The 23911-nt window shown below is 37.8% G+C and overlaps 1 protein-coding gene across 2 annotated transcripts; it reads left to right on the top strand.

Annotated features, from left to right (window-relative positions):
- The first annotated feature begins 69 nt into the window (after nt 1-69).
- On the top strand, nt 70-23060 carry abcc10 (ATP-binding cassette, sub-family C (CFTR/MRP), member 10). Of its 2 annotated transcripts, none has more exons than XM_081610586.1 (22): nt 70-314; nt 985-1208; nt 2250-3582; nt 4564-4791; nt 6458-6614; nt 7321-7472; nt 9336-9415; nt 9493-9664; nt 10716-10814; nt 11288-11477; nt 12027-12104; nt 12291-12476; nt 13094-13232; nt 13341-13533; nt 15476-15819; nt 16555-16724; nt 16800-16960; nt 18061-18314; nt 19247-19392; nt 19477-19574; nt 20668-20780; nt 22611-23060. In XM_081610586.1, the coding sequence occupies exons 2-22, from the start codon at nt 1024-1026 to the stop codon at nt 22744-22746; spliced, it is 4614 nt and encodes a 1537-aa protein (XP_081466712.1). In that variant the 5' UTR covers nt 70-314; nt 985-1023; the 3' UTR covers nt 22747-23060. The 2 variants fall into 2 exon arrangements, with proteins under 2 accessions (XP_081466712.1, XP_008416824.2); XM_008418602.3 differs by having other exon boundaries at nt 71-314; nt 985-1199.
- The last annotated feature ends 851 nt before the right edge of the window (nt 23061-23911 follow it).

The following is a 23911-nucleotide window of genomic DNA, read 5'->3' as shown; positions in this document are numbered from 1 at the left end:
ATATTTTTGAACTGAACTTGAACCTACAAAACTAAATATAGACGCTGCTTTGCTACATAAACAAAACAGGCAATCAGGAGGGCAGCTAAATGTCTCTTCCTGCTAGCTTACATCTGTTTATGGGGTTCAGTTACCGTGGTTGCCATGTCTATTGTGTCTTGATTTATGGTGGTTGCCATGGACATAGAGGACATCTAATGTCCATAGTGTCCACCAGCAAAAAGTCCTCCAACTCAGAGGATTTATAAGGCAATCTGCGGAAACCCAGATTATCGATGCTACCCGGATGAAGTCACCATTTACCACCAGTACAGGTAGAACTGTAACACCGGTTGTATGAGAAGACTTCTGAGCTGATTTTATGTCGCTAGTGTTAGATTTATTTATCTCTAGTTCAGCGGTTATTTAATTTGCATCCAGCTAACTTGATAAATAAGTGAAAAAGTTTGATAATTCACCTAGCTGAGCAATCCAGGTAGCTCCCTTTGTTGACATAATTGTAACACGTCTGGTTTAAACAGGTGTGTCCGTGTCAGTGTGCTAAATGAACACATTTTTACTTTATGGCTACTTAATGTAAGAGTTTATCACAATATTATGTGTTTTTATTTTGATAGTGAGAACGTGATGATACAAAAAGTCCTTAAAAACTTGTGGTAGTCTTCACTGTTGTATGGCTGCGATTGGCCTCCACTGCAATATTTTGAATTTAATTAAATTGAATCAAAGCCCCACAAACAGAAATAATAATAATCTTATTTACAAAAGAAAACAATTAAAAAATGAAAAAGTTGCATATAATTGAGTAGGCTGTTCCAGCACATCACACAGACCAAGTTGGAGTTGTAGCCTACAAATAATTCTATAAATTCAGGTTTTGCATACTGACTTTAACTTTGAATGATTTTGTAATTTAGTGACCTCCACCTGTAAGAACCTATAAGGAAAAACAACTCTGTTGTGGCACACGTTCTCTTTCTACAGATGTGTTTTGAAACTGCGTCAGTCTGAAAGCAGGACAGGATGAGGGACTCCTGGCTCTCTGAGCTGCTGTCAGGCCTGTGCCACACGCCGGAGGACGACCCTTTTCCTCTGTGGCAGGACGGGAACCTCAGTCCCTGCTTCAACCAGCTCGTCCTGGGAGCCTTGCCTCATGCTGGGATGGCGGTTTTCAGCGCCTGCTACCTTAGCATGGCCAGGTACTGTAGGTCTGATCCCCAGTTTTAACTACATTAAATACACATCCCTGAATATTTAAAATGTTTTAACACATTGTTTGAGTGAATGAGTTAGTAGATGTAACAGGCTAGTGTAAAGTTATTTTACGATAAAGTTGAATAAAAATGCAAGTTTAACAATTTAGACAAAAATCTAAAACAAAAACACTATTATTTAAATAACTATATTCCTGAGGTCCAGATAAATGTGTAATTTAGTATATTTATGTCTGTGTTTTAAAAAAAGAAACATTTTAAGTCAATTCAGCACTATTTTTTGTATTGGCTGATACTGAACTTCAGATATCACTCTATTGGAAGTGAACAAAGTGGATCGGTGCACCTGTTCCTCTTCTTTATTCGTCTCAGGCCCAGTAGGTTGACTTCACAACAGACGCACTCAGGTTCACCGTACTTATTCTAACAGAGGAAATCAAGTTGGTAGTTAGCATCAGTCCAGCAGCCTCTGCCCCCATACATTAATAAAATACATTAAATATCCCTAAACAAACTACAGAGTAGCTCCAAAGAGCAGTAAGCAGCATTTAATAGTAAAATTAAACACAGCTAAAATGAACAACATTAACTATAATAACAATTAAAAACATATACAAAACATGTCAAAATTACACAGGAAACTGTATATAAATAAATTTGTCTCAAGTATGTGTTAAAATATAATACATGTAAAAGAAACAGCTTATCCTTATGCATACCGCAGTTACCGATGGCAACAGAGAAAGGGGGAGGAGCTGTCAGTTACCGGTTGCTATGGTAACCACCAACTGCCAAGAGCAGTAAGGGAACTTTCATAGCAGCGAATGTAGAGAGAAAATACGTTTTCAACCAAACAAAATAAATTTGACGAATAAAATACAATTTCTGACAAACTTCACATCTATAATATTACTAAAATAAGACCGTGTTTACACATTCAGAATAATGGACTATTAAAATAATCAAAATTAATGAAATGAATAATAAAAAGTAAAAAATGAATATGAATATTGAACTTTTTTGTCTGCTTTTCAGAAGTAACCTTCTCCAGACGTCGGCTCCGTGCGGCTGGACGGTTCGACTGGTCTCGGCGCTGCTAGCCGCGCTGCTCTTCACCGCAGACGCCATCTTGGTGGGCATCCTCCAGCAGGCGGACATGTACCTGGATGTCTTGGCTGACGGCTCGGCCCTCCTGGCCTGGCTGGTTCACTGTAGCGCAATCGCAGTGTTACTCAGGTCCAGTTTCAGGAGAACAAGAGGACCGCCGCTGCTGCTTGCTATCACTCTCCTGTTGGTGCCCAACATTGTCATCACCTTGATGATCTACTGCAATAGCCAGGAATATTTTACAGAACCAATTAAACTGACCAGGTTGGTCCTCATCTCAGTCAGGGCGTTTCTTTTACTAGTTTACCTTCTTGCCTTTGCTTTTCCTTGCGTCTGTGAGGCTGATTACGCCCTGAATATAAACGCTGTGGATGGCTCCCCACTCCTTTCAGAGCCAGACACAGCTGAGATAGTCGCTGAGGACGGAAGCAACTGCCTGTCCCGACTCTTCTACCTCTGGTTGGATCCGTTGCTCAAGCGAGGTCGGCAGGGAGATTTGGAAAGACCGCAGCATGTGTATCATCTTCCCTGGAAGCTGCGCACCAGAGTTGTTTGGCGATACTTCCACCAGTGTTGGGAAAAGTGCCGAAAAGGGGCAAAAAGAAGCGACCAGCAGGACCAGTGGCCCCAACCGGTGACAGGTTTGGACTCTAAGGAGGAGCTGTTTGAGCTTGAAGGGGATGTTGGGTTGCTGAGAGTGTTGCACAAGGCGTTTGGGTTGCGCTACTACCTCCTGGGTGTGCTGAAGGTGACGGTGAACGTATCGACATTTGCAGGGCCTCTCTTACTCAGCAGTCTGGTGAACTTCATTGAAGAAAAGGAGGCTCCTTCCAGTCAAGGCGTTGCTTGTGTGTTGGGCCTCTTTGCCGCAACCCTTGCAGGTTCTGTTCTCCGGAACATCTACACCTTTCAGGTCTCCAAAGTTTCTCTGTCTGCACGCGCCTCGCTTGTGTCGGCCGTCTACGGCAAAGCCCTGCAGGTGAGCGGCTGCAGCTTGGCCGGATTCACGCTGGGAGAAGTGGTCAACCTGATGAGCACCGACACAGACCGCGTCGTCAACTTCTTCAACAGCTTCCACGAGCTCTGGAGCCTGCCCTTCTGCTTTTCTGTCACCCTCTACCTGCTGTACCTCCAGGTCGGCGTAGCTTTCCTCGGGGGACTCGGTGTGGCACTGGTGCTGGTGCCATTCAACAAGTTCCTCGCCTCCCGTATCCTTAGCAACAACAAGCAGATGCTTAAATACAAAGACAACCGCGTCAAGGTGACATATTCATCTTTTTGTTTTGGGCAACACTCTTAGAAATTACTCTGAGATTGTTATTCTCATTCCGGCTTGTCATATCATATCAAGAGGCATATCAACTCACACAAGAGCAGCACGACTTCAACATATTTTTACTCGGGTAACAGTAAAACATAGCTGTCCAAGAAATTACTCAAGTTGTAAAAAAGTATTTGGGTAAAAAGTTTGAATAACTGATCAAATTATCAATCATTTAATATTTAAAAATGACATCATCAGACGGACTAAAACATAAAGTTAAGTGGAAATTTTGGTATTTTAAGGATGAAAATGAGAATAATTCATGTAAGTCACAAAAAATAACAAAATCAGGTAAAAGAACATTTTTCCTAATCAGTTTCTTTCAATGAAAAACTTTCACAAAAACTGCAGGCGTGTGTCTGTCTGTTGAATCTTTGATTAAAACATGATTGTTTTTCATTCAATGGGTAGAAAACCCAGAAATTTTACTCAAGAGTAGAAATACTTCATAATAAAATTACTCAAGTACAAGTAAAAAGTACAGCGTAGTAAAAATACTCCTAAAAGTATTTTTTTAATAAAAATGTTGCTCGGGTAAATTTAACTAGTTATTACCAAACTCTCATCACATCCAAGCCTGTCACATTAACGATCTATATAATTGAAATAAAAGTTTTTGTTAAATTAGTGTTTTGTTCTCAGTCTAGTCAGATGTAGGTTAAAACAAAAACAATTGTAGAAAACTGTAGAATGTTTTCTACCCTAGAATGTGGAAAACTACCACAAAAAATAAGTAATATTATATAATAGTGAATTGAAACTTTTTTTTTAGTTCATTTGTATTCATTTTTATCTCCAAAGCGTAAAGGTTTGAAAAGGTAACCATAAAAATGCTTGAAAAGTTCTTGAATTTTACTGAATGAAAGGTTTGCTAACCCTCCATTTCAGAACCTAAAAGACTTTTTGTTTCGTCCAAAGCTAATGACGGAGATCCTCTTTGGCATCCGTGTCATTAAGTTCTACAACTGGGAGCCTCATTTCACCCAGAAGGTGGCTAAGTATCGGGAACAAGAGCTGGCGCACCTCAAGAACCTCAAGTACCTGGACGCCATGTGTGTGTACACCTGGGCCGCTCTGCCCGTCGTCATCTGTGTCCTCACCTTTGTCACATACGTGCTGCTTGGACACCAGCTAACAGCCGCCAAGGTAGAAACTCTTTTCATTCTACTGACTGTCTCGAATGTTATTATGCTTCTACGTGAAGTTGATGTTTATGACTCCTTATTTTCTGGATTTTATTCAACCAGGAATCTCACACTGAGATGCAATAATAATATCTTGACATGCATAAATTGAAAACGTAAAACTCAAAGACAAACCGTGTTCTTTAAGTAGAACAAATGGAAATAAACCTTTTAATTAAAAGGGACCTATTACCCCATATTTACATTTTGAATGGTTTTTTGTTTGGGTTTCTAAAAACAACTCAGGCACTTAATGCAATAGAAAATTAGACATTTCAAAAGCATCCTGATTTTTGAGCCACACTGCGCCATTACCTAGCAACCCCGGCTGAGCTCCAACACATTTGGTCAGCTGGTTTCACCACTGTAGGGGCTGTACAATGGCTGCTGGAAAACACAGGTTGTTGTTTTTTTTTTTGCTGACTTACCATCCAGAAACCACTTGCTACATTCATGTTGGCTGTGCACAAAGCTCCACTTCTGCTTTTCAAAGATGTATGGTTGTACAATTGCGCATATGTTTGCAGCCATTTTTTACGTGTGAGTGTAAACGTTGAGTGGCCAGCAGCAGCTTATTTGGATTTAAAGTGATGAGACCCTAAAACAGGCGTTCAAGGTAGGTAGAACTGATCAAACTAAAATCTCAATGTCAAAATGTAATGAACATATTTTATATGTAGACCTATCCTAACCTGTCCAAGGTCACCTTTAAAAACAAAAAGCTGGTTTTTGGCAATAAGTTAATGGTTTTTGGTGTCAGGAAATTTGCATCGTATCCAACACAGAAAGCGAGAAAAGAAATGGTTCTTCATCGGTTTTTCTGAATGAATAATTCCTTTGTCTCCAGGTCTCATTTAGTTTACGGGATTGTTCTTCCACGTTAGCGCGGTTATCATGGGATGTAAAAGAATCGTCTTTTTGCCCTCCTGCGTTGTGCGGATCAATCAATCAAATTTTATTTGTATAGCACATTTCAGCAGCAAGGCATTTCAAAGTGCTTTACATAATTAAAATAAAAACAGCATGTGACAGTGAATAAACAGTTAGAAAGAGAAAGATTTAAAAAAAAAAGATAAAAACATTAAAACCTGCACCCCTTTAGGACTTCAGTTAAATGTCCTTTAACTGGGATTCTAACCCTCAGGGACTTTAGTCAAAAACACCGTTTGACAAGGACTCCAACCTCTAGGTTTTTAGTTGAAACTCCGTCAACTGGGACTCTAAACCCTGTAGAACTTTAGTTAAACGTCGTTTAACTGGGACGTTTTCCGGGGGGCTTTACATCATGAAAACGTAGAAAAGAAATAAAAAGAAATTAAAAACATTAAAGACATAAAAACATGGAAGACATCAAAACCCGCACTCTAACCCTAATTTAGCCATAAGCAACTCTAAACAGGTGGGTTTTAAGTTGAGATTTAAAGGCTCCCAGTGTTTCAGCTGTTTTACAGTTTCCTGGAAGTTTGGTCCAAATTTGTGGTGCATAGAAGCTGAATGCTGCTTCTCCTCATTTGGTTCTGGTTCAGAAGATGCGGATGTAAACAATAACGTGCTGGGGGCCATAAAGTATGAAAATGGAGCATTCAGAAGGTTTTGCAGGGTGATCTGAGGTTTTCTGCCCCCTGCAGGTGTTCACCACTGTGGCGCTGGTGGGAATGCTGATCATGCCTCTCAATGCTTTCCCCTGGGTGCTGAACGGCATCCTGGAGGCCAAAGTGTCTCTGGAGCGAATCCAGCGCTTCTTCAAACTGACCAACCAGGACCTGGAGGCCTACTACACCCGGGGTGGGATTCTGCTTTTTTATCTAAAACACAAACTTGTCGCAATTAATCATTGAAATGAGCATCATAATTTTCATTCAGATTATTAAATCTGAATGTATTATTATTATTATTATTATTATTATTGTGGATCAGTACATTTTCTTGACCTGTTATGAGTCAGTTTGTAATCACTTTGTTTAATTTGTTGTTTTTTAGTGCAGTACATTAAACAGGCAAATGAAAACCTTAACATGCTTTTAAATAAAAATTTATTTTTATTATTGAGTCGGTTAGTGAAATACTTCATTACATTGAGAAAAGGGGTAGGATTAAATAAGTCTATCACCCAAAGAAATGTAATTTATATCTTTAAACTGCATATCGTAACTAATAATCATGTTTTTAATTTTATTGATATTTATTGAACAAACAGTGAAAATAAAAAAAAATACACCATTTTAAATTGTTTTTTAGTTCCGTTGTGAAGTAGAAGTGGGTATTTATTGTATCGTTTATCATGATAAATTTCTTATTATGATAAGAATTTTGATTTATTGTTACAATAAATATCAGTTATTCATGATTTTTCTCTTTTGGTGAAGAGAGAAAAATGATAAATGATTGAGCTCATTTTAGTTGATCATATAGTTAATTGATTTATTGCTTATTGTGACAAACCTTGTTCCTAATCTGTTTTTTTACTGAAACATGAGTGATTTGTCCACAGTGTCTTCTGAAGACACCGACCAGACGTCCGTCCTGCTGAGTCGGGCCACGTTTTCCTGGCGGCTGCCCGATGGCGGTGAAGTGGGAGAAACAGGAAGTGAAGCTGGGACAGGAAGTCTGCTGCTGCAAAACTTGAATCTACATGTAGCTAAGGTAGAGCTGCTGCTTCGTGCTGATGATTGTCTTCATTCCTTCTTGGCTTTTTGCTCTTCGACATTCCTGCAGAACTGGTTCATCGAACCAAAGACAAACACATGGATCAGATTTGTGTCTCCAATGTTTTACATTCTGACCACTTTTATATTATATTATCCATTTTTAAAACAATTAAACAGCCATATGTTGTGTAACTTTGACTGGTTTCATGTAAATCAGTGAGAATTGCATTACATTGTATGATTATGTTTAGAGTTGCAACTAACAATCGATGATTAATTGTCTAATCACAAAAATGTTCACATTCAGATTTTTTTATTTAACAACATAAGCTTATCTTATACAATATTAGAAATATATTTAAGAAATTATATAACTCCTTCTTCAAATAAGAAAATAACATTTTTATTGCCTAAAATGCAAAAGTAAAGGTTTTCTTTAGATCACTTGTAGCTGAAAAAACCCCCGTCTAACATCAAATTGAAATTATTTCTTTACAAAATTTCAAAATTATGCAACTCAAAGAGTTTTGGGTCGAACATATTTACAGATGAGCTTTTTTTAAAATCTACTTATAAAAGATATATCTTTTTTTATACAGCTTTAACTGAATTGCTGCTCTAAATATGTTTATTCTTCCAGCGAATGGAGATTTATTGAGGCTTAATCAATTACTAAATTAGTTGACGATTATTTCAATAATCAATTCATTATGATTAATTCAGTAAAAATTTTCACACCTAATTATTATTATTAAAAATGTAAACATTGTGATATTTTCAAACTGCATAAATTATCATTGAACAGTTTAACAGCGGCTGTAATTCTAGTTTTTTTGTTTTTCTGTTAATTTTTCCAGTCGGCATCCTGGCTGTTTATGTGTGTTAGCCACCACATCTTTTTTTATTTTTTTACTTTTACACAGCAAAAATACTAAATCTTACCAAGTATTTTTGTCTTGTTTCAAGTGGAAATATCTTATTACACTTGAAACAAGACAAACTAACTTAGAAGTTACTTTTAAGCAAGATATAGAAGCTTGTGTTAAGAAATTAATTGAATAAAAAATAGTTCAAGCTCCACTGGCAGATTATTTAACTTATAGCAAGACATTTTTCTCACACTATAAGTTTCTGCTAGTGGAACTAGTAGTTTTTCATCAAGAATTATTTACTTAAAACAAGCTTCTATTTGTGACTGAAAAGTTACTTGTAATTTAGTTTTGTCTTATTTCAAGTGAACTAAGATATTAGCATTAGAAACCAGACAAAAATACTTGGTAAGATTTTGTGTTTTTGCAGTGTATATCATCCCCATTTTTGAATGTGTCTCTTTTTGTTTCTAAATGCAAAATGTCCGTATTTAAGTTGGATCAAATTCCTAATCATTAGCTTGGAGCTAATAATGGTGCAATGAATTTAAATAAAATAGAATATTTGGGTAACACTGCAAAAACACAAAATCTTACCAAGTATTTTTTTTATCTACTTTCTACATATCTAAATAAACTTGAAATAAGATAAAACTAACTTATAAATTACTTTTAAGCAAGATAAAGAAGCTTGTTTAGAGTCAATAATTCCTTAATATTCATGAAAAAGTTTTAGTTCCACATGAAAAATGTCGTGTTATAAGTGAAACAATCTTCCAGTGGAACTAAAACTTTTTCATCAATATTAAGGAATTATTGACTCTAAACAAGCTGAAAAGTTACTTGCAAATTAGTTTTGTCTTATTTCAAGTGTTCTTTAACATTTGCACCAGAAACTGAACCAGAAATGCTTTGTAAGGTTTTGTGTATTTGTCAGATCTGTTCATCTTTCTGGTGTCCATGTGAGCAGCATCGTGTGTTTTCCTCAGGGCTCTCTGGTGGTGGTTGTGGGGAAAGTCGGCTGTGGGAAAAGTTCCTTACTGGCAGCCATCACCGGAGAACTCAGCAGGTACTGAAACCGTTTTTATCTGCACAATTAAGTTCACAGCTCTGTTTGAGTGTATTTATTTGTCCTCTGCTCTGCAGAATGAGTGGCGTTCTCTATGTGGCCAACAGAGAGGCTGGTTTTGGTTTAGCCGCTCAGGAACCGTGGATCCAACACGCTTCAGTACGAGACAACATCCTGTTTGGAAAGGACTACAGTGCTGCTCTCTACCAAGCTGTGATCGAGGCCTGCGCGCTCTCTGACGACCTCAGTGTACGATTTACTCATACCTGTTTAAAATAACTGTAATTTCAATGCATTTTCTCTTTGATTATTTTATTTGTTTCCAAGTTGTGTTTGACATTTTGCCTCTTCTTTAATTTTTTTTTGGCATAGAGAATGAAGCCGTTATGTTTTGTACTGTCTGTGCATTGATTCAAACATCCAATTATTTAAAGTACACTGTAAAAAAACGTCTTTAGTTTACCGTAAATTAGAGATGTTGTTTTTCTTTTCTTTTTTTTTTTCACTGTGCAGCATCTTATTGTTTGATGAGGGACTATAAAGTATTCAGGGACATAATTTTGAGTATATTTTATAATAATCTCTCTGTAATTAAATTTAAAAGCCCAAATATTCATTATCATTATTTCATTTATTTCAGACACAATATATGAATCGTATAAACATAATTAAAAAAAAAACTAAATCGCAGTTTAAGAAGCTTTTCTGTAGATTCTCAAACCCCACTGAGTCCATGAAGTGGAAATATGTCACATAGAGTTTACTCATAGTGAGTTTATTAAGGCAGATAAATCTATATATGATATAAAATGTTTTTTATGAGCAGGGTTTGTAAATGGGAAGTAAATTGCAAAAACATAAGATGTGAAAATATTTTAGTCCACTTGAAATAAGATAAAACTTACAGGCAAGTAACTTTTCAGCAAGATATTGGAGCTTGTTTTAAGTTAATAATTCATTTATATTGATGAAAATGTACCAGTTCCACTGGTAGATAATTTCACCTGTGATATGGGAAAACATCTAATAATAAATCAATCAATCTGCCAGTGGAACTAGTATTTTTTCATCAATATTAAAGAATTATTTACTTAAAATAAAATTCTACATCTTGGTGAAAAGTCACTTCTAAGTTAGTTTTGTCTTATTTCAAGTGTAATAAGATACTTGCTTTAGAAACTAGACCAAAAACTCTTGGCAAGGTTTTGTCTTTTTGCGGTGTGATGAAAAGGTGAAGCTCAGGTTGAAATAAGTTTGTGTTTTGTGGCGAATTGACTGGGATTCGTTTGTGTTGCTGCAGGTTTTACCAAACGGCGATAAAACAGAAGTGGGAGAAAACGGAGTGACTCTGAGTGGAGGACAGAAGGCCAGGCTGGCCCTGGCCAGAGCTGCTTATATGGTCAGTCCTCTACTCCATTATAATAATATTTTACTTATAAACCACTTTATATTCAAGGTAAAGTTTTAGACTCATTGAAATGACTTGGTTTAGTGTTTTTGCATTCAGTAAACGGATCAGATCAAGTTTCACCTGCATGTCTAGGTGTTAGAAACTCCATGAAACAACCAACAAAGAGACTCAAAGGTCTTTGATAAAAGCTGAAGCTATAGCATCTGCACAACTGTAGCTGGAAGCTAATCCTGCCTCAAGCTATTTATATGTGTGGTGAACGAAGGGAGGATTAGCAGATATGATAGAACAGACAAAATAGTCAGAATGTTTATTAAACCTGGTTTTATTGGAACAGAAGAATTTGCTGGTTTGAAATTGGGCTTCTGTCTCTTTAAGAAGCTCCTACTCTCTCCGACACACCATCACATCCATGCTGTAATCATGTGAGCCTCCATCTTTTCTTCTGGCCTCCTCACCAGGACAAAGAGATCTACCTGCTGGATGATCCGCTGGCAGCGGTCGACACAGACGTGGCTGAACACCTGATGAAGAAATGCATCCTGGGGCTCCTCAGAGGGAAGACCAGAATCCTCTGCACCCACCGCATCGAGTTTGTGGACAGAGCCGACATGGTCGTCCTCATGGACAACGGGACCATAATCAAGACAGGTAGCGACCGAACTCTGTTTACTGAAGACTACAGCTGTAGAAACACACTACAGCAGAGTTTCTCAAACTTTTGCAGGCTGAGGACCAGTTATCCCATTTAACAGTCACAGACCAGCTAACCTGAAATTGTCCCCGTGATAATACAACTTAATATATGATGAAAATATTAGCTTCTTGGGTCACTTGTTGTTTTCTTTGTTCATCCTAATGAGAAGAACAGTGGTGCTGTTTGGCCATGACAAAGCCACGAACACGTCTTCTTGAGTATATTGAGTTACAGATTCTGAAAGTGTCTAAGCTTTCCAATAATGTCAAACACAGAAATAATTTTTACAAAGTTGTTCTTTACTACTAAGTGTTATATGCATCAATACCAATTAGGGCTATTTGTTATTTAGAAGCACAATTAAAGAAAAACAGACTTGAGTTGCATTAACAGAAACAAAAATCCTTTTCTGCACCATTAAATATAAAAATATTTATAAAAACTTTATTTATTGTAGGAAGAATTTGTTGTTTTACTCTGCAGAGTTACGTTTTGCTTTACAGGAACGCCAGCGGAGATTCTCCCTCTGATTCAGTCTGAGCCAAAAATGGGGAGAAAGGATCCCAAAGCAGATCGGAGAGGTACGTTGAGCTCCTGACCGATTTCTTCAGAATAAATCTCCGATTAGGGATCATCTCTGATACAAAATGGAATGCATAAAAATGTCACTTTAGCTGAAACTGTGTGGTTAATCAGCTGCAGCTGCTTTAACCAGATGCTGCATTATAAGAGTCTAATTTCTGTTTTGTTTTCCTGATTGAAACCAGATGAGCAGCAGAGTGAGGATGAGCTGGCTCCTCTCCCTGACCTCTGTGTGGACGACGATCCTGATCTGCTGGGTGCGGAGCAGAAGCGAGTGGGAGGACTGGCGTGGGGAGTGTACAGGACCTACTGGTTTGCTGTGGGTGGAAACCTGGCCGCCGCCATCTTGATGTCTCTGCTGCTCATGCAAGGTCTGGAAGACCCGAAAAGGCTCGCTGCTCTGACTCTAGAGGTTTATTTACTAGAACATAATCAGGGCAAAATATAGCAGTTGAATCTGAACACAGTTGGGCTGAAAGCAAACGTTATGTGTGATTATATAAGAAACAAAAACAACAGTGGGTCTGGGACAGTCTGCCAATCAGCATCGATGAGAGACAAATTATAAGAATATTTAGAAATGAAGGTAAAACGATCTTAAAGTGTCAGTTATGTGTAAAAAATAAAGTTGTATAGCTGTGGCTGATATTTCTGAATAAATATCAGAATAAAATATTTTCCGTTTTTCCGTTTGAAATCAAGTTATTTTTTGTTACTTTTGTTTCTGCAATCCTGTCAAAACATTATATTTTTGTCTTCCAAGACATAAAAAACTGCAACACTGAAAGTCATTCCAAATCCCACCGAACTTGAATACAGATAAATAAATGATAAATTAATGTTCCGCTCTCAATACAAGCAACAGAAAATACAGTCGACACTATCGGAAAATTATAATCTTAATGGTGGAGAGTAGCAGAAATACAATTTGTGCAAATTATTATCATATCTGCTATTAATTCTGTACTTTGTACATTAATGTTTTAAGCCTCGAAGAACGTTTCTGATTGGTGGCTTTCCCACTGGATCTCCTCACTGAAACACAACGGTTCCAGTTCTGCAAACGACTCGTCTTCAGTCGGTCCGGTTCCTCTTCACATCCTTCTTTTCTCACCTGGAGGCTTGATGTAAGTCATTCAAACTGAAAAAATCATTTAAATAAGATAAAGTACTTGGTATAAGTATTATTTAACTAACAAAATGTGAATTTACTGAATGAATATATTTCCATCCAGAAGCCCTTTGCCCTCTGTGGAGGTTTTTGTTTCCAGCAACGCCACCAGCGACGTTAGCTTCTACCTGACGATCTACGGCTCCATAGCCGCCTCCAACACCGTGTTCACGGCGCTTCGGGCCTTCCTCTTCGCCTACGGAGTCATCTGTGCTGCTTCTGCCATCCACAACCGACTTTTGGACCGGGTCCTCCAGGTACACTACAGCGGCTAACGGTTAGCGGTGATTATGGGATGACTGCTAAGAAGAAAACATGAGTTTATAAAAGTGCTTTGGAAATATATTCATACTTCATGACATGAAGCCCTTAGCTACAGATTTCAGTGTGATTTATTGGGATTTTACATGAGAGCTCAACCCAGTTTGCGTGTTCGTGCATCATTGTGAAGTGGTGAAGAAAGGGTTAACATGATAACAAATTTTGCTAGACGATAAATTATCCCAGAAATTATTGCGATTAAAGACATCGTTATTTTGAGATCTGTTTTCAACTAATATAATGACAGTAGCATAACAAGTCAAGTAAGCTCTCCATAGATGACAAGCTTTCATTTCTAAAGAATTTCTTAAAGGGGCGTATTATGAAAAATGTTGTACGTTTTCATATTTCCACTCGGATCTCTGCTGCTTCTAAAAACAGCTCAAGCGCTTAAAAAAAACACACCTGTTTTTTTTGGCAATAAGTTGATGTTTTGTGGCGTTTGAAAAATAAGCCGTCTCAAAAATCCTGTTACCGAGCAACCCCAGCCTAGCCCAGCCTGTTGCCTAGCAACCCAAGCTGAGTGCTAGAATGTTTGCTCAGCTGGGTTTACCACTATATGCGCTCTACAATGGCTGCTGGAAAAAACAACTGTTTTATTGTCCAGAAACCACTTGCTCCATTCTTGTTGGGTGTGCAGGCGGCTCCACTTCTGCTTTTCAAAGATGTATGATTGTATAATTTGTACTTTTTATCAAAATTTTGACATAAATCTCAGATTTACCAAATTCGGGACAGGCTTTTATTGTGGATAATATGCAGGTCTGACGTATATCTAAGAATGTTTGTTTATTTGGAATTTGGCACAAATTGACAGAATTAGAATTCTAAGGAAAAAAAATTGGTGGTTCTAATCTTTTTCTGTACTATAAGACAAGATCTGTTAAAACAAGATAAATTCAAATATACCGTATTTTCCGCACTATAAGGCGCACCGTATTATAAGGCGCACCTTCAATGAATGGCCTATTTTAAAACTTTTTTCATATATAAGGCGCATAGAATAGACGCCTCAGTTTGGGTTGCCGATTTGTTCCGTACTCTATTATTAAACATCCACATTTATAAAGAAGTGGTCCCCGAGTACTTTATATAGTATTCTGCTATAGTGTAGTATAGTGTTGCGATATTGTGCCCAACTGCTTTCTGGGTAACACAGACCAACCGACACGCTGCCGCCGCAGTCTCTGTCTCTCTCCCCCCCCCCACCCCCCCCGGCTTTAAATGTATTATCAAACTTTATTAACAAACCAGCGTTCTGACAACTATCCCAGCATGCACCGTGCACTTCTTCTTCTACGGGGGAAAATGAAGTCGGCGGCTGCTTACCATAGTTGCTAGACCTGTTGTAGCTCAATATTGGTCCATATATAAGGTGCACCGCGTTATAAAGTGCACTGTCGGCTTTTGAGAAAATTGAAGGTTCTTAGGTGCGCCTTATAGTGCGGAAAATACGGTATGTTCTTAGTTGAATGAGGACTATGAAATAGGGGTCCACTGATTTATTGATACCGATTTCCTTAATTTTTTATATTTATTTTGATTCCAATCTTATCCACTGATCTTATCTGCCTCAACAAATGTCTAAAAATCCACCGCTGTCCTCCTGTTAGAGCGGTTTGACGGACATACCGGTCCACCAGGTCATATCTGCACGTTCACAGTTAACAATAGTCACAACATTGATGCCAACTCAGCAACTTTCTTCTTATATTAAGCCACATTTCAGACAAAAAAAGGGTATCAGCCAAAAATCAGAATTGGCAGGTCAGACTTTTACAATATAGGTAATCAGAGATTGGCCAAAGAAAACCTCAATCGGTGCATTCCTGCTATTAAACAGCATAAATGAAACCTCTGCTTTGTGTTGTTCTCCAGGCCACAGTGACGTTCTTCGACGTCACCCCGTTGGGTCGCATTCTCAACCGCTTTTCCTCAGACTTGTACAGCGTGGATGACAGCCTGCCGTTCATCCTGAACATCCTGCTGGCCAACGTCTTCGGCCTGCTGGGCATGCTGGTGGTGATCAGCTACGGCCTGCCGTGGGTGCTGGTGCCGCTGCTGCCCCTGGCTCTGCTCTACTACCGGACCCAGAACTTCTACAGACACACGTCCCGGGAGCTGAAGCGCCTCTGCAGCCTGACCCTGTCGCCCATCTACTCGCATTTCTCTGAGACGATTACTGGGCTGGGAACCATCAGGGCGAGTTGTAGCGCTGCCAGGTAGGAGGCCGGGAAGTAGAGTAACGTTTCTCATGTTATAAGTGAAACAATCTGCCAGTGAAACCAGAACTTTTTCATCAATATTAAGAAATTATAGACTTAAGACGAGCTCCAATTTCTTGCAGAAAAGTTAGTTTTGTCTTATTTCAAGTGTACTAAGAGATATTTGCACTTATAGTCTTAGGACTGGTCAATGATTCAGCAACAACGTATGTAGCGATGGGCACATGATCAATATCAATAGATAATACATCTGATGGAATATTCAATAATTTCACTGAACTCTGATCCAGAACCGCAAAGCATTCTGGGAGATGTAGGGAGATGAAAAGCTTTAGCCGCTAAACTTCCCACAGCTAGCTAAGCGAGGTTGGTGGAATCAACTAACTCACTCATTCTTTGGTTACCTAGCAACAACCTGCTGAATAATATGTGGTTACCTAGCAACAACCTGTCGAGTAACTAGCACAGTAAGAGTTTAAGGTTTTTTTCTTCCCTGCCTGTTAACTGCTTAAAATTAAAAAAAAAAAACACACAGTGGAGTGAAAACTGTGAATAAAAGAGAAAATCTCACGCCACCAGTTTGGCAATATTTCAGATATTTGAAACAAAAAAAAATTATAATCAATAATTATTGATATCGGCTTATGTTGATATAATTTTTCAGCCGTAATCACATGTGTGACTCTGTTTTAAAGAAGGAAGAACAATCTGGAGTGGTTTCCCCTGTGTCAGGTTCAGGGAGGAGAACTCCAGACGTCTGGAGCAGAACCAGCGCTGCCTGTTTGTCAGTAACGCTGCCATGCAGTGGCTGGACATCCGCTTGCAGCTGATCGGCGTCGCCGTGGTGACGGGCCTCGGAGCGATAGCGGTCATCCAGCACCAGTACAGCGTTGTTGATCCAGGTGGGACAGATCGGACTCCAGTGGATCAGGTGGTTTCTGCTGCTCAGACTGACCGGCTGCTGTTGCTCTGCTCAGGTCTGCTGGGTTTGTCCCTGTCTTACGCGCTGTCCATCACTCAGCTGCTGTCTGGCCTCATATTCAGCTTCACACAGACGGAAATGCAGCTGGTGAGTGTGGAGAGAACGGAGGAATACGCTACTGAATTACCAACTGAACCACAGCAACTCAACGGCCAGGTAGGAGCTACACTTCACTGCAAAAACACAAAATTAACCAAGTATTTCTGTTGCAAATATCTTAGTATTTAGTAAACAAGACAAAACAAACTGAGGTGGGCAGAAAGAGTAGCTCTACTTCAACATATTTTTACTCAAGTAAAAGTAAAAAGTAGCCGTCCAAGAAATTACTCAAGTAAGAGTAAAAAAGTGTTTGGTAAAAAGTTTACTCAAGTACTCAGAAACTGATCAAATTATCAATCGTTTAATGTTTAAAAACGATAAAGTTAAGAAAAAATGTTGATATTTTAAAGATTGAAATTAAATTAATTTATAGATTTACAAAATAACAAAATCAGGCAAATCAGTTTCTTTTAAAAATAAAACTTATGAAACTTTAACAAAATCTCCAGGTTTGTGTCTGAGTCTGGTGAATATTTGGTTAAAACATGTTTGTTTTCATTCAGTGGGTAGAAAATAAGAGTTAAAATACTGCATAATAAAATTACTCAAGTAAAAATAAAAACATAGTGTAGAAAAAATACTCCTAAAAGTACTTTTTCTTTTTCCACAAAATGTTACTCAAGTAAATATAACTAGTTACTACCCAACTCTGGTTATAAGTAACTTTTTAGCAAGATTTAGGAGCTTGTTCTAAGTAAATAATTCCTTAAAGAGGCAGTATTATTATATAAAGTTAAAAAAAGCTTCTGTGACTCCCCCACTCAGCTCCTTCAGACTAGCCAGCAGCAATTAGTAAACACCTGGTGGAGCTGCTCATCTGCTGATCTCATCATATGAGCTACTTCTGAGTGAAAGGCTGATTAGATTATTTCAATAATAACCTGATAAACTGTCTTATAATTGAAATTATCTGTTTTTTATCAATATAAAACAAGCTCCTCTGTCTTGCTAATATACTTGTAAGTCAGTTTTGCCTTATTTCAAGTGTGCTGAGATATTTGCACTAAAAGCAAATAGACTAAAATACTTGGTGAGATTTTCTGTTTTTGCAGTGAAGGACCACAAGCTAATAACTAAAGGAGGAGTTTCAGTTTAACTCTGACATGAAAACTAAAGAGTAAATCCTCTTCTCCTCCTCTTTATGGTTGTGACTGCAGCTGCCCGCCGCCTGGCCCCAACATGGCCGCCTGGAGTTCTGTGACGTGGTTCTGGCCTACAGGGAAGGTCTTCCCAACGCACTGGACGGAGTCAGCCTGGCGGTGCGACCCGGGGAGAAGATCGGCATCGTGGGACGCACAGGTTCTGGAAAGTCCACCATGTTTCTGGCCCTGTTTCGCATGGTGGAGCTCAACCGGGGGAAGATTCTCCTGGACCAGCTGGACGTCAGCGCTGTGGGCGTCGCCCAGCTGAGGTAGGACTGGAGCCGCCGCCTGAAGTCTGTCGGTCTGAACTGCAGGTACCTGGGACGACTGTGAAGCGTTTTGCAGTGACTCTCAAACGTTTATGTTTCCATGACTGTATTAACGAGACGAGGCCTTTTTTAGTGTAGCTTATTTTATCAACAAGGCAATAATTCAAAGTGCCTAACATGATTTAAACATAAAATAACAACAAAAAATGCAGTGGTGTAACAGGAAACTGATGGAAAGTCAGGATTTTAGCGATCTTTTTTTCTTTTTCTTTTATTCATTTCTAAAATAAATGATTTTTTTTTGCTTTTTTATTCTTTAAAATAAATTATTTTTTAACTTTGTTTTTTAATTATACTTAAAAAATACTTATCTTCAAAAGAAAATCAAAGCAAATGGGATTTTAGCCTGTTTGTGTTATTTTACTTTATTTTATTAATTTATATATATTTTTTATTCATTAAACAAATGAGTTTTGAGCCTTTTTTATTTTATTTTAATTATTTATTTTATATATATATTGTATATTTGTATTTTTATTCATACTGTTCATAACCTTTTTTTATTTCATGTTTTTTAAACAGCGGGAGATTTTTAAGCTTTTTGTTAGTTTTTTATTAAAATCATTTGTATATATTTTTTTTATTTAATTATATCTTTTATTCTTTAAAGCAAATGGGTTTTTAGCCTTTTATTAAAATCATATTTATAATTTTCTTTTGTTTTTTTGTATCTTATTGTGTTTTTAGTTTTCTAGCTTTGGTTTAAAGGAGCTCAGTGTTTCAACATTTTTGCAGTTTTCTGTCAGTTTGTTCCAGATTAGATGAAAACTGGTCAGCAGGTCCAATCAGATGAATGCTTTTCCTCAGTGTCTGTAGAGATCTATGTGTGATAGAGGCTGATCGTTCTGTGTGGCTCCGTTCTGGTTTTGCAGATCTAGGTTGGCCATCATCCCCCAGGATCCCTTCCTGTTCAGCGGAACCGTCCGGGACAACCTGGACCCATGCGAGAGACACGAGGACCAGCAGCTGCTGGACGTGTTGGACCAGTGCCACCTGAGCGCCGCCGTCAGCAGGATGGGTGAGCGTTACTGGCAGGAAGTTCACTCTGTCCCATGATGGACTGGTTGAGACGTAAACACCGGTTCGGGTCTGTTTGTATCAGGTGGCCTGGACGCCGAGGTCGGAGAGCGGGGAAAGTTCTTCTCTGCAGGACAGAGGCAGCTGCTGTGTCTAGCCAGAGCGCTGCTAACTCAGGCCAAGGTGAGTCTCACTGCAACCAAACACCCAGTTACTTTTTTAACACAAAGAGAGTACAGACAAGGTGTAAAAGCAAAAATATAAAATAAATAAATCAAATAATCATTTGCTCAAAAAAGAGCTGCAAGAAAATACAAGATCTTATATTTTCAAGCTGCTCTAAAATCATCAACCTGCAAACATTTAAATCTCCACACGCCAGATAAACTCTTAAATTATTCCCACGTTGAACGACAGTTTGACCTCACATTGTCATCCTGAAATGTACAATAATTTTTTAATATCAACAGCAGCATTTCTGGACTTCCTGTACAACATATTTCCACTAATTACCAAGTATTTCTGTTCTAGTTTCTATTCCCAATATCTTAAGACAAAACTAACTTATAAGTAACTTGTCCGAGAAATATGAGATCGTTTTAGGTCAATACTTCCTTAATTTTGATGAAAAAGTTCGAGTCCCATTGATTATTTTACTTACAACATGACATTTTCCCCATGTTGTAAGTGACATAATTTTTTTAAATCAGTATTAAGGGATTATTGACTTAAAACAAGCTGCTATTTCTTGCAGAAAAGTTACTTGTAAATCTAGACCAAAAACTATGTTATAAGACTTAGTGCGTTTTTTTTGTTTTGTTTTGTTTTTGGCATTGAAATAAGATCCATTTTGAACAGTTTTTTAATCTGGTTTTTATTTGTACTTTGTTTGAAATCATAATTTAATCCATTCCATAAATGTACCCCCCACACTGATATACAAAACTGGTTTTGGTTGTTTTAATTGTTTTTTAAAATTTCTCCTCTTAAACTAAAACATTTTTGTGTAAAATATAGTGTGGAAGTTGATAATTTCTTACTTTAAACATGAATTGTACACTTTTGAATTTTACAAGCTCTCATAATTTAAGTACATTTGATTTAAAATAATAATAATAATAATGGATTTATATATTCCTAATTTCCTGCTTTTTTCTGTTTTCACACAATCATTACCAAGTTTCTAATGGTTCCTGCTCCGCTGGAAACATTGGTGATAAATAACCTTCAGATGTGAATATTTGAGGGTAAAATGCTGATTCTTCTCTTCATGGAGGTTCTTTGTATCGATGAAGCCACAGCCAGCGTGGACCAGAAGACAGACAAACTGCTGCAGCAGACGATCAGAGAGACGTTTCGGGACAAAACGGTGCTCACTATCGCCCACAGGTTAGATGCTCTGGCATTTCATTTTCTGTCCCCCAGTTTGGTATCAGATTAAGACAATTTAATCCCTACAAAAAGGATTAAAGTATAGTTTAATTTCTGCTTCTCAGCAGAACCACATATCGCTGTTGGATCTTTCCACCAGAGGTCGCCATAACTCCATTCTTAACTTAATTAAAGTTTTTATTGTTTCTCTATAGTTTCTCTATTGTTTATTGTTGGCAGTCTGCCCTGTGACAGACTGGTGACCTGTCCAGGGTGAACCTGCCTCTCGCCCGGAACGTTAGCTGAAGATGGGCACCAGCAACCCTCCCGACCCCAATAAGGGACAAGGGTGTAAAGAAGATGGATGGATGGATGGATGTTTCTCTGTACAGACTGTTTAGGACTTAAAAGCTGCATCATATGAGTTTGAAGAAATTTCTCCGTCGTGCCTGCTGCCAGCATGTGTTTGTTCTAAATGAAAATTAGCACTTTCTTCTTTGTGCTTCATGTTTTCTGTTTATTTAATGTTTTACCAAAACCAAGCAGGACTCTCATTCGGTTTCAGTCAGTTTAATGTCAGTACAAATCATCTTTTCTAAATGTAAGAGTAATGTGATAGAAGGCTTTCACCCGCAGGAAAAACTGAGCTTTAAAAGTTAAAACGCACTGTGAAATTTTAATAAATGTTAACATTTAAAATTAAATCTGGGACTAAATTTTGATAGAAACAAGTGTTTGTTTTAAGACAACACCTGATATTCAGTTCAATTTATTTATGTTGAGCCATGAACATCAAACATTAAACTTAGACACATAAATACCAAAGTTATTATAGTTAAATAAAACTAACCAAATAGCAAAAACTGAAATTGAGAAATAAAAACTGTAATTGGTGAGGAAAAACCATAACTAACTGGAACTATATTGGCTATTTATAAAACTAAAACAGAAATTATATATATATTATCCTTAATTTTTGTGTTTATGAATCTATTTATTACTAGAGTTGGTTGGTTGTTCAACAATAATTAAATTTTGTTTTTTAAATGGCATCTTCTGTTGAGTATTCATTACCTTATGTATACGCAATCCGTATAAAACTAATGAAAAACTAAAACCACTACTATAACTCATAAAAACTAACTGCATTAAACAAAGAGCCAAAATAAAACTAAACTTTAACGAAAAACCCAAACTATTATAACCCTGATAAATCAAGTCAATTAAACATATTCTGATTTATTCTAGTTATTTATTAGACAATGTATCAAGTTGGGTTCATCATTCAAATTTATAGAACAAATACTCTCTAATGCAGGGGTGTCCAAAGTGTCCATTTGTGACCCTTGAAATTATTTTGTTTGGCCCCTGATCATGAGTCAAGAATAGTAAAAACAACAAATGGCAAAAAAAAAGAGAAAAATTTTTGTTTTTCTTTTAATAAAGCTTATTAAATAGTTTCTTGTTTCTTGTTATGAAATTCTTGTTTTGTCAAAATTTTGTCCCAGATTTCCTTTTTTTTTTTTTTTTACGTCATTAAAGGCTCACCTTTAATGATGAACTTTTATCATTAAAGTTTTATGCTTTAAACCTTATAATGACGTAAAGATTTCACAAAAATTGTTTATTGTTGAGCAGGTAAAAGAAACAAACCAATAAAATAAATTTAGCATCTTTAATTGAATGAATTTTGTGGCCCGCCTGTAGCTTAACTTTGCCACTTTTGGCCTCCGGGCCTTAAAACTTGTCACCGCTGACCAAAGGAAACCCAGCAGATTGCACTGAGTCGCAGCATTGTCAGTGAACAATCATTAACATTGTGTCATTGTGATCTGTTTGTTTCGTCAGGATCAACACCATCATGGACTGTGACCGTGTGCTGGTGATGCATGCTGGGAAGGTGGTAGAGTTCGACACGCCTGCTGCTCTCTGTCAGAACGATACGTCCATCTTCCACAGACTGGTTGGTGGGCGAGGAGATTAGTCCATCAAGAAACCAATGAATGAATCCAGCTTTTCTATTTTATCCTGGATGTTTTACTGAGTACTCTGTGATGTTTTTATTGCATCTTCCTGTTACTTTTCTATTTAGAAACTTGAATACAGAAGGAAAGAAAAGCACCTTTAATGCCTGTGGACATGGATGAGATACTCAGGAATACATCACCACACTTTGTAAGATGTGAAGGATTGTTGTATAACTCTGGGGATTTTTCTCCAGTTTATATTATTGGTTAAAGTGAGGAAGACATCCCGGTTTGTGTTGAAACCGACTTTGTAATAAATATACAAAAATATCATCTCATAAGATTTCCATCTGCCTTCTTCAATCAGATGCAGTTGCTCTGACATTGTTAAAAAAGGGCCTGTTTTGCACAATTCAGCATGTTTTTATACTTCCCTGTGGGTTTCTACGGCTTCTAAAAAAACAACTCAAACTATTAAAAAAACACCTAGTCGCTTGTTGGCAATAAGTTAATGATTTTCTTGTCTGCTTTAAAAACCTCAAGAATGTAACGTCACAAATCAGCAGGCACTCCCCGTTACCTACCAACCCCAGGTCATTACCTAGCAACCCCACCCGTTACCTAGCAACCCCAGCCAAGCCCAGGCCATTACCTAGCAACCCCAGCAGAGTTCCGCCCGTTACCTAGCAACCCAAGCTGAGCTCCAGGACATTTGGTCATTTGGTTTTAGAGCAGTATTCAGTTTAGTTCAATTAAAAAGTACTTTATTCATCTCAAAAAAATTTTTAATGTTGTTGGAACTTGTGTTAATTTAAAATTTTCAGAGTTGTAGGTGCTGATGGCTGTGGGCAGAAAAGATCTCCTGTAGCTGTCTGTATTACAGCTAACTTGATGAAGCCTCTGACTAAAAACACTGTTTTTCTAAGAGTCTCAGGAAGATGATGCTCAGGACTGTCTATAGTTTTCTTGATTTTTATGTAAAATCATCTCTACACCTTCATCTCCAGTCGTTCTGCAGTTGTTCCCAGAACAGAACCGGCCTTCTTCATCAGGCTCTTGAGCCTTTTTAGGCTCCTGGCTCTGATGCTGCTGCCCCAACAGATGACAGCAGAAGAGACGGCGCTCTCAACAACAGACTTATAAAAGATATCCATGATACAATGGCTGCTGGAAAAGACAAGT

The sequence above is a fragment of the Poecilia reticulata genome, chromosome 1 (assembly GCF_904066995.2).
Source record: "Poecilia reticulata chromosome 1, P_reticulata-male-v2, whole genome shotgun sequence".
Taxonomy (NCBI): Eukaryota; Metazoa; Chordata; class Actinopteri; order Cyprinodontiformes; family Poeciliidae; genus Poecilia; species Poecilia reticulata.
Note: the sequence above shows the minus strand (reverse complement) of the source record. Positions and strands in the feature narration are given on the sequence as shown.

Excerpts from the sequence above, each read along its gene's own strand:
- abcc10 (XM_081610586.1), top strand. The coding sequence starts at position 1,024 with ATGAGGGACTCCTGGCTCTCTGAGCTGCTGTCAGGCCTGTGCCACACG. Across the intron at positions 9,665-10,715 it reads CGCTCTCTGACGACCTCAGT|GTTTTACCAAACGGCGATAA; the intron begins GTACGATTTACT and ends GTGTTGCTGCAG. Across the intron at positions 18,315-19,246 it reads GTGGGCGTCGCCCAGCTGAG|ATCTAGGTTGGCCATCATCC; the intron begins GTAGGACTGGAG and ends CTGGTTTTGCAG.